We start from the raw sequence: 18,208 nt of genomic DNA, 5'->3' as shown, positions 1-18,208 counted from the left end.
CTTTGGGATGGTTTTGTTCACTGCCTCTTTTACAGTATTGTGGACCTCCTTGCACTGTTCTTCAGGCATACTGTTCACAAGTTCTTATCCCTTTAATCTATTTGTTACCTCCACTGCCTATTCATCAGTTCAGTTGAGTCACTAAGTCATGTCCGACTCTTTGCCACCCGTGGACTGCAGCACCAGGCTTCTTGTCCATCACCAACTCCCGGAGCTTGCTCAAACTCATGTCGATCGAGTTGGTGATATCATCCAACCATCTCATCCTCTGTTGTCTCTTTCTCCTCCTGCCTTCAGTCTTTCCCAGCATCAGGGTCTTTTCCAATGAGTCAGTTTTTCGCATCAGGTGGCCAAAGTATTGGAGCTTCAGCTTCATCATCAGTCCTCCTAATGAATATTCAGGGATGATTTCCTTTAGGTTTGACTGGTTTGATTTCCTTGTAGTCCAAGGGACTCTGAAGAGTCTTATTCAACACCACAGTTCAAAAGCATCAGTATTCATATTCAGAGGGGATTTAATTTAAGTCATACCTGACTGGTCTAGTGGTTTCCCAAGCTTTCTTTAGTTTAAGCCTAAATTTTGCTATGAGAACCTGATGATCTGAGCCACAGTCAGTTCCAGGTCTTATTTTTGCTGACTGTATACACTTTATATTTGGCTACAACGAATGTAATCGATCTGATTTCAGTATTGGCTATTTGCTGATGCCCGTGTGTAAAGTCATCTCTTGCCTTTGCCATGCTTCATTTTGTTCTCCAAGGCTAAACTTGCCTGTTATTCCAAATATCTTTTGACTTCCTACTTTTTCATTCCAGTCCCCAGTGATGAGTAGAACTTCTTTCTTTGGTATTAGCTCTAGGAGGTCTTCTAGGTCTTCATAGAACTGATCAACTTTTTCAACATTGGTGGTAGGAGCATAGACTTGGATTACTGTGGTGTTGAATGACTTGCCTTGGAAATGAACTGAGATCATTCTGTCATTTTTGAGGTTGCACCCAAGTACTACATTTTGGACTACATTATTGATTATGAGAGCTACTTCATTTCTTCTAAGGGATTCTTGCCCACAGTAGTAGGTATAATGGTCACCTGAATTAAATTCGCCCATTCCCATCCATTTTGGTTCACTGATTCCTAAGATGTCAGTGTTTATTCTTATGATCTCCTTCTTGACCACGTTCAGTTTACCTTGATTCATGGACCTAACATTCCAGGTTTCTATGCAATACTGTTCTTTGTGGTGTCAGATTTTACTTTAATCACCAGACTCCACAACTGAGCATCATTTTCACTTTGGCCCACTTCATTCTCTCTAGAGCTATTAGTAGTTCTCCTCCAGTCTTCCCCAGTAGCATATGGGACACCTTCAGACTTGGGGGACTCATCTTTTGGTGTCATATCTTTTGTCCTTTTATACAGTTCATGAAGTTCTTATGGCACATGTACTGGAGTGGATCCCTCTTCCATTGGATCACATTTTGTCAGAACTCTCCACTATGACCTGTCTGTCTCAGGTGGCTCTGCATATCATGATCGTAGCTTCATCAAGTTATGCAAGCCCGTTCGCCATGACAACGCAGTGATCCATGAAGGGGGAATTACCTAGGTGGCCTGTTAAAGAATATAGGTTTCTGGGCCCTACCTCTAGACATTGTGGTTTATTGGTCTGAATTGGACTCGGCATTTTGACAAGCATTTCTGGTTTTTCTAATGCAAGTCTTCCCTGGATTGCCCTCTGTGTAAAACTGCCTTAGAGAAATTCTAAAACTGAAAATTATGTAGAATAAATTATCTTGTTGAAAGAAAAAAGTTCATGTATGAAAGTACTCCACCTTAGAACTAGTTTATATGATACCCTGATTTTACTCACTAGAAACTAAAGTTCCCCTTCAAATATATGAGCATTCTAGATTTCAAGATGTAATTGCTGAAGCTTTCAAGATATAACTGATGCTTCTTTATTTTGTCCCTATATATTTCCTAGCACCTCGAGTCTTGGGAATGGCAGATTAACTGTACTCAGTGTCCAGTTCTAACCAGATATTGCAAAATTTAGTATATCACTTGATAATTAAGCATATACATTGTGGCATGTAAAACTATGTTTCCTTTCTATACTCTTTATGACATGTATATGAATAATTGTTTAGTTAATTTAAATATTATTAGATATTTACATATGAAAAAGTACATTATAAGGAAAAAACTATTAGATCAGTATCCACACCCTGATTTTAAGATTTTTCTTTTCTGTCTTTAAAAAATTTTTTTTATTTATTAAGATCATAGATATTTATTGTTTGAATTTTTTAGAGTGTGTATATGCAGGGCAAGCTTTTGGCAAAAATTTTTCCAGATATATTACCAAGCACAATTTTACATGATCTTACCTTAGTTGTAAACAAAGAACCATATTTTGGTTTCTAATTTTTTAAAGTGATAAATAAGGCTTCTGTTTTTTTCTCTTGCAGTACTGTTGTCCAGACATGATAAATAACGTTTTGGGGCTGGCTAAAACAGAAATGTCAAGTACAGCAAATAAAAATAAAACTGTTGATTCAGAAAAAGGAAAACTGATCATGTTAGTTAATGACTTTTATTATGGGAAACATGAAGGAGATGTCCAGGAAGAACAGAAGACTTACACAACCTTTAAATGTTTCAGTTGCTTGAAAATTCTTAAAAATAATATTAGGTATGTAAACATTTATTTTTATTTCTATTTGGAAATTGGAATGCTACAGATTGTAGCTACAGGTTGTATCTTTATCTTGCATTTTTAATATTATTCTAAATAAGTGATTTTAACACTTTGAGCTAAGAACAAAGGAAAATTCTTTTGTTGAAAAACTTTTGTTCTTTCTTAGATATTAGACTTGACTCTTAGATCCAGTTAGTTGTGTTTCTTTAAAATAGCTTAAAAAAGACAAATTATATTTCAAAAAAAAATTACTTCCCCTGTATTATCAGTGATCTAGATAGTTTCATGAGATAATTTTCATAGTTAGCTGCCTTTGAATTTTACTTTTTTCATATCACAAGAACTACTTACTGAATTTTGTCCAGTTTGACTTCTTATATACTCATGCTCACATCTTGCAATTTATAATTTTTGAAACATTTATCTTCTTGGGAGAAGTACCAGTTCTAGGAAATATGACTGCTTTGATTTTAAATTTGAGCCCTTTAAGAATTAGAGATTTAATTTCAGTGGAATTTTGAAATTTGTATACATATATGCTTTAAATTTTAGGAATTTATACTTTGTAATCTTTGAGTTAGATGGCATATTAGTAACTGTCATCCCATAAATAAGTTAGTTACAAGATTAAAAAGACATATTGATTGATATTTTTCATTGGTATAGCTTGATATTTATATTTGGTAAGGTTTTTTAACATCATTTTATTATGAAAATTTTTAGCATTCAACAAATTTAAAAATATTTTATAATAGATACACCTGTATATTTAATATCTTGGTTCTACTATTAACATTTAACTGCACTTGTTTTATTGTGTATCTTGTCATCCTTCCTTCAAACTATTTGGGTTTTTTTTAATGCATTTCGAAGTAAGTTGCAGATGTCAATGTATTTCTTCAGGTGAGATGTGTGTGTGTACAAACATATAAAGGAATACGTTTTTTGTTTATCCCTCATAACTATTATATAAGCGTTCTTAGGCACCTATAGGTTACTTCTAGTTCTAGCACTTATTTTATTTTCCTGTGAGTTCTTAAGGTCCAAAAAGAAGCATATAGAAAAACCCTGAAATAAACTGTGATAACTCCTATAATAATTTTTTATGACAGTGCTTTATATTTTTAGAAATTCTTTTACATATATTATTTCATGTGAGTTGTCACATTTCTTTTTCTCCTTTCATCAGATTTTAACAGCCATTAATAGCTAATGGTCCCAGTAAGTTTAATAGAATGAGCATTGTACTTGGTGATATAATACCGATATAGTCCCCTGGAGCAGGAAATGGCAACCTGCTCCAGTATTCTTGCCTGGAAAATTGCACGGGACAGAGGAGCCCAGTGGGCTATATAGTCCATGGGGTTGCAAAGGGTCAGACGCTGAACATGTGCACACACACTGAAACAATGTTACAATAGAACTCAGTCTCCTACTTCTATATTTTTACCACTTTAATAGTAAAACACACCAGAAGAATCATGTTAATATAAAATGCATAGAAATATGGCTTCCCAGCTTAGTTCTTTGTTATACTTAAATGTTATATATATATGACATTAGAATATATTTCAGTAGTTGTTTTTTTTTATTTTCCTTTGAGATTAACACACTGATATTAAACATATGAAGGCAAATTTTCTTTTTTGTTATTATTTTAGAATACTAGTTACATATTTCTAAAGTGTCCTAATACTAGAAATTTTTAGCAAACAGCATCTAGGAACATCCAGGAATTGAGTGTTTTTGAAATACTGATTGTTTAGTAAGCATAACCTTAATAGAAAACATTCTATGACCAAAGAAGTTATACATGTTAAGTAATATTTCACCTTGACAGTAGAAACTGGAAGAGTAAATTGATGTTTGTAGAAGAATGGTAAGAAACTTATAACTGTAGATTTCTATTCTTTTCCCTGTTAGTGTATTGTGGTATGGTTTTTTCCTTCCCCTACATTGAGTGTCACACAAAATATGTTTATTTTATTTTGTGAATATATTTGCAAGATGTTTGTGTTTTTTGTTTTCCTTGTTTCCATTTTTTGGTTTAAGTAGTATGAGATCCTGATGGGGGCTCATGTTAGTTGAGAGAAAGCATGCTCATTAAGAGATTATTTTATATAGATACACTTTAATTTTGAAAATTGTAAACTGAGAAGTTAATGGCTTATGACATTATCTCTATATGTAAATATTTAGCCAAAACTAGGATTTACAATAGGTGTTTGTAGAGCTGGTGTTAAAACCAAAGGAATACTAAAAAAGATATTTCAAAGTATAACATAACCTGTACTAAAGAGTAGTGTTATGTGAGATATGAAAAAAAAAATAATGCTGTAACATTTATGATGATTGCTTTCCAGATGGATAATATTATTATTTTCAACATTATTTCCTTTAGTGTCTCAAAGTGAGTAATTGTTGATAGTTGACCCAGTCTAAAAATTGTTATTTTGATTGAATAACTTTACTTTCAAATTCACCAAAAAGCTTCAGTAAGCTCTTTTAAATAGGTATTCCCATTTATATTGTACTCTCTGCCGTTGAAGGTCATAGTTCCTGCTCATAAGAAGCCTTTTAGGGTAGCTGAAATAGCAGAATGTAAAACTGAAAAATGGACTTTGCCTACAAAGGGCGCAGTCTGCAAGTTAAAGTGAAGTCTTTGCTAAGAGTAAACCAGCATCATTAAATAAAACAAAAGGTTCTTGTAATTGTAGGCATTAAAATTGCTGTTACATGCATTTAAAAACCAAGACACAAGTAAAAATGCCAGTAATTTGTCTTTTAAGCCACTGGAATCTATTGTATATCTTCAGAGCCTTAAAAGATTTCTCTCATGATTCTAGCTGCTTTTAGTGGTAGAGTTTCCTTCCTTTCAGTATTTTATTTTAAAATATAAGTAGTATTTCTTATATGGAGAAGAAACCTGCTGTTTTATATTTAAAATTTTTTCATAATCTGAAACTATTAAGATAACAAACTTGTGATATTTCAAACTAATGTTGATAACTATTTTAAAACAACGGTGAAAATGTGTTTACTTAGCTACTTAATGAAAGTGATTATTTAAAGTGCACACTCTTCTAGAGAACTTTAAGGCTTTTGAGATTTTATTTTCATTAATATATCTATAATTTTAAGATTTAGACTCAAGTACTTATTTGTGAGATTTTTGTTTTTAAATCTGAATTTTTGCACCTGTTGACAATCATTGATAGGTTTATGAACCACATGAAACATCATTTGGAACTTGAGAAGCAGAGCAGTGAAAGCTGGGAAAACCACACCACCTGCCAGCACTGCTACCGACAGTTTCCCACACCATTTCAACTGCAGTGTCACATTGAAAGTACACACACACCCCATGAATTTTCTAGTAAGTTACAGTTTCATTTAAATATTGCATATTTGTTGATTTTTAACAATATAACCTCTGAAGAAAGTTTGTTACTGAACTCTGAACAAGTGTGGTAGAAAAATAAGAATAAAAAAACAACTTTGGAATTTGAGAGTAAAGTTGAAAAAGTTAATTTTTAACTTATACAGTCTTTTTAATAAAATTAGTTACTGAAATTCCATCTTAATAAATAATTCATTATGGTAAATAACTTGTGCATTACATGTGGAGGACTAAATTAGAAGGCTCAGATCATAGTTTTTAAAGTGAAATCAGTGCCTTTCTTTTAAACTTGAGTAAGAAAAGTAAATACAGTGTTAGTTAAAATCACATACTTTGGATCAAGACAGCTTGGGTTCAAATCCAAGCTCTGCCTTGTAATATGTGATCCTAATGTGATCTCTAGCAGGTCACTTAATATTTGAATAATGGGGATAATAGAAATACCTGCTTCATAATGTTTTGATGGGAATTGAGTGAATTAAGTTGATGGGAATTGAGTGAGTTAATCAAGTCTTTAGAACTGTGCTTGGCCACAGTAAACAACTATGGAACTGTACACCATCACTCCACTGCCAATATTACTACTACTGTTGTTGTTGTTGATATAGATATATAAAATGAATTGTAAATGTATATATCTGATTTTGTTTCTTTTCCTTGAGAGGATTTTTTTTTTAATTGAAGTATAATTGACATTTAACATGTATTAGTTTCAGGTGTACAATGTAGATTGAATACTTACATGTATGTATATATATCTTAAAATGGTATAATGTCTTTTTTCCCCCCACTTTTAGCCATTTGCAAAATATGTGAATTGTCATTTGAAACAGAGCATATCCTTTTACAACATATGAAGGACAATCATAAACCTGGTGAAATGCCATATATTTGCCAGGTATATACATATTTTATTGTATACGTCGTGTTTGGTTGGTTGGTTTGTTATCTGTTTTGGTTACAAGATTTAAACCTATTAAGCCAGGCTTCCCTGATGGCTCAGATGGTAAAGAATCTGCCTGTAATGCGAGAGACCTGGGTTCGATCCCTTGGTAGGGAAAATCCCCTGGAGAGGGGATGGCTACCCACTCTAGTATTCTTGCCTGGAGAATTCTATGGACAGAGGAGCCTGGCAGGCTCTAGCCCTCGGGGTTGCAAAGAGTTGGACACGACTGAGTGACTAACACTTTTACTTTCAAGCCAGGCATCAGCAAATTTTTTGTATAAAGGGTAAGATAGTAAATATTCAGGTTTTGAGGATCATAGGTTTCTGTTGGAACGAATCAACTCTGCCATTGTAGCACAGAGGCAGTCATAGACAATAAGTAAATGAATGGATGTGTTTCAGTAAAGCTTTATTTATGGACACTGAAGTTTGAATTTTATATAATTTCCTTGTGTTATGAAATATATTCTTTTATTTTTCTAACCATTTTGATAAAATTAGTTACTAAAATTAAAGTCTATTTTGTAAATAACTTATTAGTAGAAAGTCCGTTGGCATAACTCATATATTGTTGTGTGGGGTCAGCAGAGTTGGAATTGACCCATAGGCCATTGTTTGCCCACTCCTGTATTAGACAAAGAAAAAGCCCTGTGGCAGAAAGACAAACATAGACTTATCTTAACGTATAGGGAAGAATATAGACACACAAAGGGAAGTACGAAATGCTTTTAGTTCAGAGGACCCTACCAAATGCTTTGGGACTAGTTCTTTTCCAGAATTTGGAGAAATGGGAAAGTAAGGTAAAAATAAACTGTCATTCCATAGCCTGGAGACCATTTATAATCTAAGGAAAGATGCTGTTTTATGTAGCAATAAGAAGGAACTTTTAGGACCAGAGGTGTCAGAGTTTGATAATTCAAGTCAAAATTGGGGGTGATAAAAATATCTGATAAAAATAAGAGAATCTAGTTATATTTTGGGAAGTATCCTTAAGCTTTAAAAGCTAACTCTTCTGTTTCAAAGATTATCTTTTGATGTTTTTATTAATAGGATTCTTGGTTGTGTAAGGCATTAGAGCTGAATTAATAGTACATAGTGTTCTTCTGAACAAGTGACCTATCACTGTTACTTTGAAATTGGATATGATTATAAATTTTCAAACTAAACCAGATATTTTTTTGTAGGTTTGCAATTATAGATCATCATCATTTTCTGATGTAGAAACTCATTTTAGAACATCTCATGAAAACACCAAGAACTTGCTATGTCCATTTTGTCTCAAAGTTATTAAAATTGCAACACCCTATATGCATCATTATATGAAGCATCAGGTGAGATTTGCCAGTTCTTATTAATTTATGTTGTTTTAGAGAAAAGATAAATTATGACTTAGAACATTGTTTAGATTTTTTCTGCAAGGGAAGCAGCATTGTTCCAAATGACATGGTTAAGTTACAATGTATGCTAAATTACTGGTGAAACACTCACTTCTTTTCTTTGCTTCCTTTCTGGTGATACTATGGTTCATACATGATAATTCTGATAAAGATAGTTAGAAATACTAGGAAACCTTGAATTTAAGGAAAAAAGAGAAGATGAGTGAAGGAATATCCAAAAGAGTAGGACTGGGGAAGGTAATTATCAGGAGCAGTGGAAAAAATGAGTTTGAACTGATAAAGAAAAGGTTGATGACTCAAAATCGTGTTTTCTTCTTTCTCTTCAAACTGTATTTCCACTTTTAGCCCCCATATTATAAGAAGACATGTTGGCATCATTGACCAGGAGTGGTCTTTTATAGCTGCCCAGAGAATAGTAATGACACTTACTGCTGATATGTGAACTCTGGCAGAGAACTATATTTAGTTCTACTATGTAATTTTGGGGACCCAGTATTAGTGCTTATACCTGTATCTTGAATTCTGATATTATGCTTACTTGTTCTTTTCCTGAAGCAATTAAGTCATCCTTTGTTTGGGCTGAAAAGTTTAATGCAACACTGTTCCTGTTCTTAAGTGCTTGAAAGAACACTAACAGTGCCTTTGCCAAAACCAGAAGTCGGTGGATTTACTGAATCTGATCATGTTACCAAGTTTTGCCACCTCACTGATTAGCTCAATGCATTTTCTTGTTACTGATTAAACTGGCATGTCAGTTTTTTCAGCATTGGTGCTCACCTTGCTTTCCATTCTAGTCATTAGATAATCATGAAATTGTCTTGTGGTTTTTCATTGGAAAAGATCACAGAAGTAGAATTTCCTAATAAATTTGAGATCACCTGTGCTGTGACTGACACAGAGTGTCACATGTGTTCTGATAAAATGTGGTCCACTGGAGAAGGGAATGGCAGACCACTTGCCATGAAGTATTCTTGCCTTTAGAACCCAATGAACAGTATGAAGAGTCAAAAAGATAGGACACTGAAAAATGAACTGCCCAATATGCTACTGGAGATCAGTGGAGAAATAACTCCAGGAAGAATGAAGAGATGGAGCCAGAGCAAAAACAGCACCCAGTTGTGGATATGACTGGTGATGGAAGCAAGGTCCGATGCTGTAAAGAGCAATATTGCATAGGAACCTGAAATGCTAAGTCCATGAATCAAGGCAAATTGGAAGTGGTCAAACAGGAGATTATAAGAGTGAACGCTGACATTTTAGGAATCAGCCAACTAAAATGGACTGGAATGGTTGAATTTAACTCAGATGACCATTATATCTACTATTGTGGGCAAGAATCCCTTAGAAGGAATGGAGTAGCCATCATAGTCAACAAAAGAGTCCAGAATGCAGTACTTGGATGCAATCTCAAAAATGACAGAATGATCTCTGTTCCTTTCCAAGGCAAACCATTCAGTATCATGGTAATTCAAGTCTATGCCCCAACCAGTAATGCTAAAGAAGCTGAAGTTGAACGGTTCTATGAAGACCTACAAGACCTTGTAGAACTAATACCCAAAAAAGATGTCCTTTTCACTATAGGGGACTAGAATGCAAAAGTAGGAAGTCAGGAAACACCTGGAATAACAAAAATTTGGCCTTGAAGTACGAAATGAAGCAGGGCAAAGGCTAATAGAGTTTTGCCAAGAGAACACACTGATCATAGCAAACATCCTCTTCCAACAACACAAGAGAAGACTCTACACATGGACATCACCAGATGGTCAACACTGAAATCAGATTGATTATATTCTTTGCAGCCAAAGGTGGAGAAGCTCTATACGTCCGCAAAAACAAGACCAGGAGCTGACTGTGGCTCAGATCATGAACTCCTTATTGCCAAATTCAGACTTAAATTGAAGAAAGTAGGGAAAACCACTGGACTATTCAGGTATTCATACCTGAATCAAATCAAATCCCTTACATTATACAGAGGAAGTGAGAAATAGATTTAAGGGACTAGACCTGATAGAGTGCCTGATGACCTGTGGACGGAGGTTCATGACATTGTACAGGAGACAGGAATCAAGGCCATCCGCAGGAAAAAGAAATGGCTGTCTGAGGAGGCCTTACAAATAACTGTGTAAAGAAGAGAAGTGAAAAGCAAAGGTGAAAAAGAAAGATATACCCATTGGCATGTAGAGTTCCAAAGAATAGCAAGGAGAGATAAGAAAGCCTTCCTCAGTGATCAGTGCAAAGAAATAGAGGAAAACAATAGAATAGGAAAGACTAGAGATCTCTTCAAGAAAATTAGAGATACCAAGGGAAAATTTCATGCAAAGATGGGCTCAATAAAGGACAGGAATGATATGGACTTAACAGAAGCAGAAGATATTAAGAAGAGGTAGCAAGAATACACAGAAGAACTATACAAGAAAGATCATAATGACCCAGATAATCATGATGGTGTGATCACTCACCTAGAGCCAGACATCCTGGAATGTAAAGTCAAGTGGGCCTTAGGAAGCATCACTATGGGCAAAGCTAGTGGACGTGATGGAATTCCAGTTGAGCTATTTTAAATCCTAAAAATTGATGCTGTGAAAGTGCTGCACTCAGTATGCCAGCAAATTTGAAAAAGGCAGCAATGGCCACAGGACTGGAAAAGGTCAGTTTTCATTCCAGTCCCAAAGAAAGGCAATGCCAGAGAATGCTCAAACTGCCACACAGTTGCACTCATCACACAATAGTAAAGTAATGCTCAAAATTCTCCAAGCCAGGCTTCAACAATTCGTGAACCATGAACTTCCAGATGTTCAAGCTGGTTTTAGAAAAGGTAGAGGAACCAGAGATCAAATTGCCAACATCTGTTGGATCATCTAAGAAGCAAGAGAGTTCTAGAAAAACATCTATTTCTGCTTTATTGACCATGCCAAAGCCTTGACTATGTGGATCACCACAAACTGTGGAGAATTCTGGAAGAGATTAGAATACCAGACCACCTTATCTGCCTCTTGAGAAATCTGTATGCAGGTCAGGAAGCAACAGTGAAAACTGGACATGGAACAACAGACTGGTTCCAAATAGGAAAAGGGGTACGTCAAGGCTGTATATTGTCACCCTGCTTATTTAACTTATATGCAGAGTACATCATGAGAAATACTGGGCTGAGTGAAGCATAAGCTGGACTCAGGATTGCCAGGAAAAATTATCAACAACCTCAGATATGCAGATGACACCACCCTTATGGCAGAAAGCTAAGAACTAAAGAGCCTCTTGATGAAAGTGAAAGAGGAGAGTGAAAAAGTTGGCTTAAAGCTCAACATTCAGAAAACGAAGATCCTGGCATCCAGTCCCATACTTCAGGGCAAATAGATGGGGAAACAGTGAAAATAGTGGCAGACTTTATCTTTTTGGGCTCCAAAATCACTGCAGATGGTGACTGCAGCCATGAAATTAAGAGACGCTTGCTCCTTGGAAGAAAAGTTATGGCCAACCTAGACAGCATGTTAAAAAGCAGAGACATTACTTTGCCAACAAAGGTCTGTCTAGTCAAGGCTATGGTTTTTCCAGTAGTCAAGTATGGATGTGAGAGTTGGACTATAAAGAAAGCTGAGCGCTGAAGAATTGATGCTTTTGAACTATGGTGTTGGAGAAGACTCTTGAGAGTCCCTTGGGCATTAAGGAGATCCAACCAGTTAATCCTAAAGGAAATCAGTCCTGAATATTCATTGGAAGAACTGATGTTGAAGCTGAAACTCCAATACTTTGGCCACCTTATGCGAAGAGCTGGCTCATAGGAAAAGACCCTGATGCTGGGAAGGCAAGAGGAGAAGGGGACAGCAGAGGATGAGATGATTGGATGGCATCACTGACTCAATGGACATGAGTTTGAGTATACTCCGGGAGTTGGTGATGGACAGGGAGGCCTGGTGTGCTGCAGTCCATAGGGACTCAAAGAGTTGGACATGACTGAGTGACTGAACTGAACTGAGCTTTGCTGTGACTGGGATGCTACCTCTCTTTGCGAAGTTCTGGCAAGATATCTCTATTTTGTGTTTCCCCAGCAGTGTTCCATCAGGTGTTAATAGATGTCCCCCTCCCAATTGCTACTGGTAAATGAATTTGGTGAAGCACAGATTTACAAAGTTAAATCGTTCTTTTTAAAAATAGGACTCCTCAGAAATTTTAATGTGCTAATGGACATTTTACATCTCTAAACAAGGATATAGTATGTATTCCCCAGACTTATTTGGCCATTGAACCCTTTATTAGCACAGTATCTATTAACAGTTTTTGAAGAATAGAATTTGAGAAATGCTATTCTTGGTAGTCTATATTTCATCTTTGGCCTTTAATTTTGAAAGGGAGAATAAGATATAAAACAGTCTTATTTCATTATGGGGCTTTTAACATCATTTTCCCTTTATGCTTTATTAAGGTTCAGAGTGAGATATAGATGTGGGAAGAATAGTAATTATGAAAGAGGTATATGGGCTGGCCATGTGAACTGTGTGATTTGTAATCAGTTTTTCTACCCTAAGTTTTATGTTCACTTGCCATGGGTGTACAGTTTTCTTTTTTGTTTATTTGGAGAGCCTAGGAATTAGACAGCCAGAAGTTAGGAGGGTAGAAATCTATTAATAAGAAGGATCATCAGGCATCCTTCAAGATATTTATTATTTGTGTGATTATTTACAAAAGATTGGAAAATTATAGCTGAGCAATTAGTCCAGTATGAGATAATAAGAATTGTTGACTCTGTGGCTCATTTTATTGTTTTAGAAGACTTTGGTTGTAACTTTTGTTTAAGACAATGTATTATTATGTCAGGTGATTTTAGAGCTAACAATCCAGGTTTTATGACTTTTAAGAAATAATGAAAGTGATTTTGTATGTGTTAAATTTGTTCATTAGATCTTTAATAAAAACAGTTAAAGTATGCAGTTAACATCTATGCAGTCACTTGCCTTCTACCAGTAACAGGTCCTTTACATGTATTATCTTATTGAATCTTCACACTCAGTTGTGTCTAGGGCAGAGTAAAGTAATAAGAGGGAAAGTAGTAGGAAATAAGGTTGTATCAATAGAATGCAGGCCAATTCATATAGAACCTTGTAAATCAGAATGAGTACTTTGGAAAACTGTCAACATTTTAAGCAGGTGAAAGATCTGCCATGTTTTAAGATCATTGACCACTGGGAGGAGAATAGACCATAGGGAAGAAAGAACATGAAAGAGAGAACAAAGGAGGTTATTATTAGTCAAGGTGAGTGTTTTGGATAAGTATGGTAGTAGTGGTTGGAGGTAATAAGTGGAAATACTATGACAGTTTTTGAAGGTAGAGCTGACAGGTTTTAATAATGGGTTGGATATGGAATGTGAGAGAGAGTGACCACGTTTTTTGTCCTAAGCAGCTGCAAGAATGGACTTTTCATCTATTGTCATGTGATGAAGATTGAGGAGTAGATGTATTTTGGGGGGCAGGAAGGGAGGAAGGAAATCTGGAATTCTGTTTTGTCCATGTTGGTTTAAAATGCATACAAGTATTGATGTCAGGTGGTCTTTCCAGGTGCCACTAGTGGTAAAGAACCTGCCTGCCAGTGCAGGAGACATGTGAGACCTGGGTTCGATCCCTTTGTTGAGAAGATCCTCTCAACATGGCATGGCAACCCACTCCAGTATTCTTGCCTGGAGAATCCCCATGGACAGAGAAGCCTGGCAGGTTACAGTCCATGGGGTCACAAAGAGTCGGACACAACTGAAGCAACTTAGCACACACCCACACACAGTGATGTCAAGTAGGCAGTTGGATGCAAGATATTTAAAGCCATGAAATGAGATAACCTAAGGAGTGATTATAGATAGAGAAAAGATTTCTGGGTACTGAATTCTGGAGAACTTTTTTCTGTCATTGTAACTTGATATCTGTTTCTTGCCCAAGTTTTCTCTTTTTCTTCCTCCTCTTTCAGCATATATGAGTGAATTAAAATTGCCCATATCTCTAATATAATCGAATATATCACATTTCTAAAATAGTCTTAATTTATACCTAAAATAGTAATGCAAACATATTTATATATTGCTTTGAACTTTGTAAAGAACTTTATGAAATATCTGATGTGTGCCAGTAATGTGCTAGGTCTTCTCAATGTATTATCTGTTTGAATTTTGTGGATGATTGATTGTGTAAGTGGAAGTAGTGATGTATCTGGCAGATCATAAATTAAGAGAAACCATTCTTCTGAGTTTATATGTTGCTTCAGTTTATATATATGTATACACACACATATATACTTTTAAAATTAATGAGAGCATAAAGGTAAAGATTGTAATTGATATTGTGTAGTAGAAAGAACATTGGATCAGGTGTCAGGCCTTGTCACTGAATAGCTATAGGGAAGGATTTAGATTTTTCTTGGGTCCTGTTTCCCATCTGTGGAAAAATAATAGGATTAAATTTGAGGAGGAATTCAGTCAAGGGGTCTCAGACAGTATGTAGATTGGGAATAGTTATTTTGATTTATACCTCTATATCCATACTATTCAATGCTGTAGCCTCTAGCCATATGTAGCTATTTAAACTTAAGTTATTTAAAATTTGGTTGCTCAGTTGCACTTCGCACTTTTCAGGTGCTCAATAACCACATATGTCTAGTTGCTACTGTTTTGAACAGTGCAGCTCAATTACATTTCATCATTGAAGAAAGTTTTATTAGACAGCGCTGCTTTATACAACCATTGTTGTAACAGGTTTCTTTGAAATATTTTTGTTAGATATTTGAACTTATTTTTCCATCTTGCCAACCAACTGGAAATAGCAAAAATTAAGAATAATTTATTCTTTCTTGGGATAAAAATGCATGTAGCTCATTTTCACAGTATCGTGTGTCTAAGTACTTTAAAATTATAACCAGAGTGCTTTCATAGCACTATTAAGAAAACTTTCATTAGAATCTATCGATGGCACCTTTCATGTTCAATTTCTGTATAGAAACAAATGTTTTTGAAAACTAAATGCTAATAATTTTTTAAAAAGTAATATTTTGCTATTATGTGTGATAGGAGATGTAAAATACTAGTTTGAAAATTATTTAGTATCATTAAAATTAAAGCGGCTTCAGGATGTAGGATTTGTGGTTGTAGAAACTATTTTTCTCCCCTCTTTCTGGTTCCTAAATAGAAAAAGGGAATACATCGTTGTACAAAATGCAGACTGCAATTTTTAACATGCAAAGAGAAAATGGATCACAAGACTCAGCATCATCGGACATTTATAAAACCTAAACAACTAGAAGGATTGCCTCCTGGAACAAAAGTGAGTTCAAATATGTTGTATTTTAACATTTTGTATGCTAATAGACATTAACTTCTACCTGGTTTTATTTGTTGGATATAATACTTTAAAAATGATTTGTGATTTAATTAAGACTTTAATTTTAAATTTCACCGTTCTATATTTAGGGAAAAAATGCCTAACCATTGCTTTTTGGTCAGTAGTGTGTGAAAGTCTAGAATGGTATTCCTTTGTAAAAAGTGTAACTAGATTAACTATTCTGGAGGCAGTGGGTTGTATCAGTGTTAAATAGGCTATTTTTGAGCTATTCCTGTTGGCAATGTATTTGTCATTTTTATCTGTTGAACTGTAAGATGCTTGAGGTTAGGAATCATGTTTTATTTATCTTTGTATCCTCAGCATCTGGTATAGTGCCTGTTGAATGCTGTAGGTTCTCAGGTGTTTATTGAAGGTATTACTGAGTCTACTCTTAGAGAAGCAAGTTCTGCTGCTGGATAGCATTATGTTTTAAGTGAGCCAACACATGTCTGACTGCATACTGATGATTGTAATTTACTTTTCCCTTTTTGCCTTATATACCTCTGTTTTCTCTGACTTCTTTGTATACAGTCAGCTCTTGAATATTTGCTCCAGTGGAGGGAAACAGAGGCATGGATAATCCAAAGTGAAATAATCCCCAAAACATTTATATTTGGCTTTGGGTACTTACCTTTGAATGTGGGTATGTCTGTTATTTGAATTAACTATAACAATATAAAGCCATGCTCTGAAGACCTAGAGCAAGAGAAGCTATCCAGCATCCTTCCCTGCAGTCCATTCATTCCATGCTTGGGACTAGACATGCAAAACACTAATGTAAGCAGTGCAGCCCTCTCTCATATTTTCCCTTAATAATAATAATGATAATAATGATACTAAATGTTTATAGCACCTTAGAATTAGGCTTTTGGTATACTTTTTCATATATTCTATTATTTAATCCATGCAGTAATCCAGTGAAGTAGACAAGGCAGATATTGTCCCTTATAGATAAAGAAGCTTAGAGAGGGTAAGTAACTTAATCAGGGTCACATGGCTAGGAAGAAATAGTTCGCATTAACCTCAGGTCTTTCATTCCTAGTCCAATGCCTTTGTATGATGCCAAAGCACATGTTTTTCATGTTATTTCCTCATAGGCTGTTTCTCAAATACGTGGGGTGTGTATAGTCAAATGGTTAGTGTTGGTAGGCAATTGTGTTTTCCATTGTCCACCAGCAAATATAATTTCTGAATACCTAATGATAAGTCTTGTATTAGCTCCCTTTAAGGAAATTCTCAGTATTATTAAACTTTCCATGCAGTGTGATGAATTTATATAACCCCTCTCATAATCTTTGTAAACATACGTCCTGCCCAATGAGTCCCTGAAAAGAAGAAATCATGTTTAGTGTAGATTTGCTTGTTTTATAGTTGTTGAAGGGTGATGCAGTCCTTTCTAGGTTTTGAGATTTAAGTTTTGACCTTTGTGTTTGTGAATTTCTAAAGTTAAATCAGAGCATAGAAATAGCTAGGGAATGCACTCTTTTAATATTCATATAATTTGCTTTAACTGCTAATTATCCATTAATAACTTAACATATAACTGATATCAGTACAAAAATGTAAGATTACAAGTGAGTAAATATCAAGTTTAATTTCATTTAATTGGTATGAACATTTAAAATAAATGAAAGACTTATCCAGTTATAGTTTATACTTGCCCTTTCCAAATACTTGATGTTTAACTTTTTGTTATGCAGTGATATTTTAACAGTAAGGTAATGATTAATTTTCTAAAGCAGATATTATCTTCATTTTTGTAGGTTACTATTCGAGCTTCAGTTGGACCTCTTCAATCAGGATCTTCAACCACACCTTCCATTAGTGCAAGCACTTCTACCCTTCAGCTCTCACCTCCAAGGACTAAAAATATACCTGCTAAAAGTCCCACAAAATCCAACACAAGTAAACCTAATATAACTAAATCCATTGCAAGTAAGCCTAATGCAAGTAAGCCTAATGGAAATAAACCTAAATACAAATCAAAAATATCTAATCTGCAAAAGAAACAAAGCACATTGGCTAGTAGCAATAAAAAAAGTAAAGTCAATACAGCATTGAGGAATTTAAGGTAAACTTTTATTCTTGATCCCCAATACTAATTTAATCTTAATCAGTAACTGAGCACGCACATGATAAAAATTTTATTTAATATAAATTTACCCTATTACACAACTCTCTTGTACATTTATATGCTGTCACTTAATGCCAACAAATAATAAAAAATGTTTTTATAACTATTGAACAGTACTTGAATTACTATCTTTTTATATTCATTATAAAAAATTATAGTACTTTTTACTATATAAAAATAAAATATTTTTAATGTTCATTCAACATAAAACACTGGGGTTTTATGTTGTGCTTATATCTTGTGATCTTTGAATGGTTAATTTAATCCCTTTTATT

At 34.7% G+C, this 18,208-nt stretch overlaps 1 protein-coding gene across 5 annotated transcripts in view; it reads left to right on the top strand.

The window, feature by feature from the left end:
- ZNF280D (zinc finger protein 280D) overlaps positions 1 to 18,208 on the top strand; it is a 127,646-nt gene that overhangs the window by 61,323 nt on the left and 48,115 nt on the right. For all 5 annotated transcript variants that reach the window (XM_043918919.1, XM_043918920.1, XM_043918921.1 and 2 more), the window contains 6 exons: positions 2,473 to 2,696; positions 5,921 to 6,078; positions 6,900 to 7,000; positions 8,233 to 8,379; positions 15,608 to 15,742; positions 17,563 to 17,870. In XM_043918919.1, coding sequence (XP_043774854.1) covers positions 2,473 to 2,696; positions 5,921 to 6,078; positions 6,900 to 7,000; positions 8,233 to 8,379; positions 15,608 to 15,742; positions 17,563 to 17,870 — 1,073 coding nt within the window. The remainder of the gene's footprint in view (positions 1 to 2,472; positions 2,697 to 5,920; positions 6,079 to 6,899; positions 7,001 to 8,232; positions 8,380 to 15,607; positions 15,743 to 17,562; positions 17,871 to 18,208) is intronic.

Source organism: Cervus elaphus, chromosome 12 (genome assembly GCF_910594005.1).
Source record: "Cervus elaphus chromosome 12, mCerEla1.1, whole genome shotgun sequence".
Lineage (NCBI taxonomy): Eukaryota > Metazoa > Chordata > Mammalia > Artiodactyla > Cervidae > Cervus > Cervus elaphus.
The sequence above is the reverse complement of the archived record's forward strand: the minus strand, read 5'-3'. Positions and strand labels throughout refer to the sequence as shown.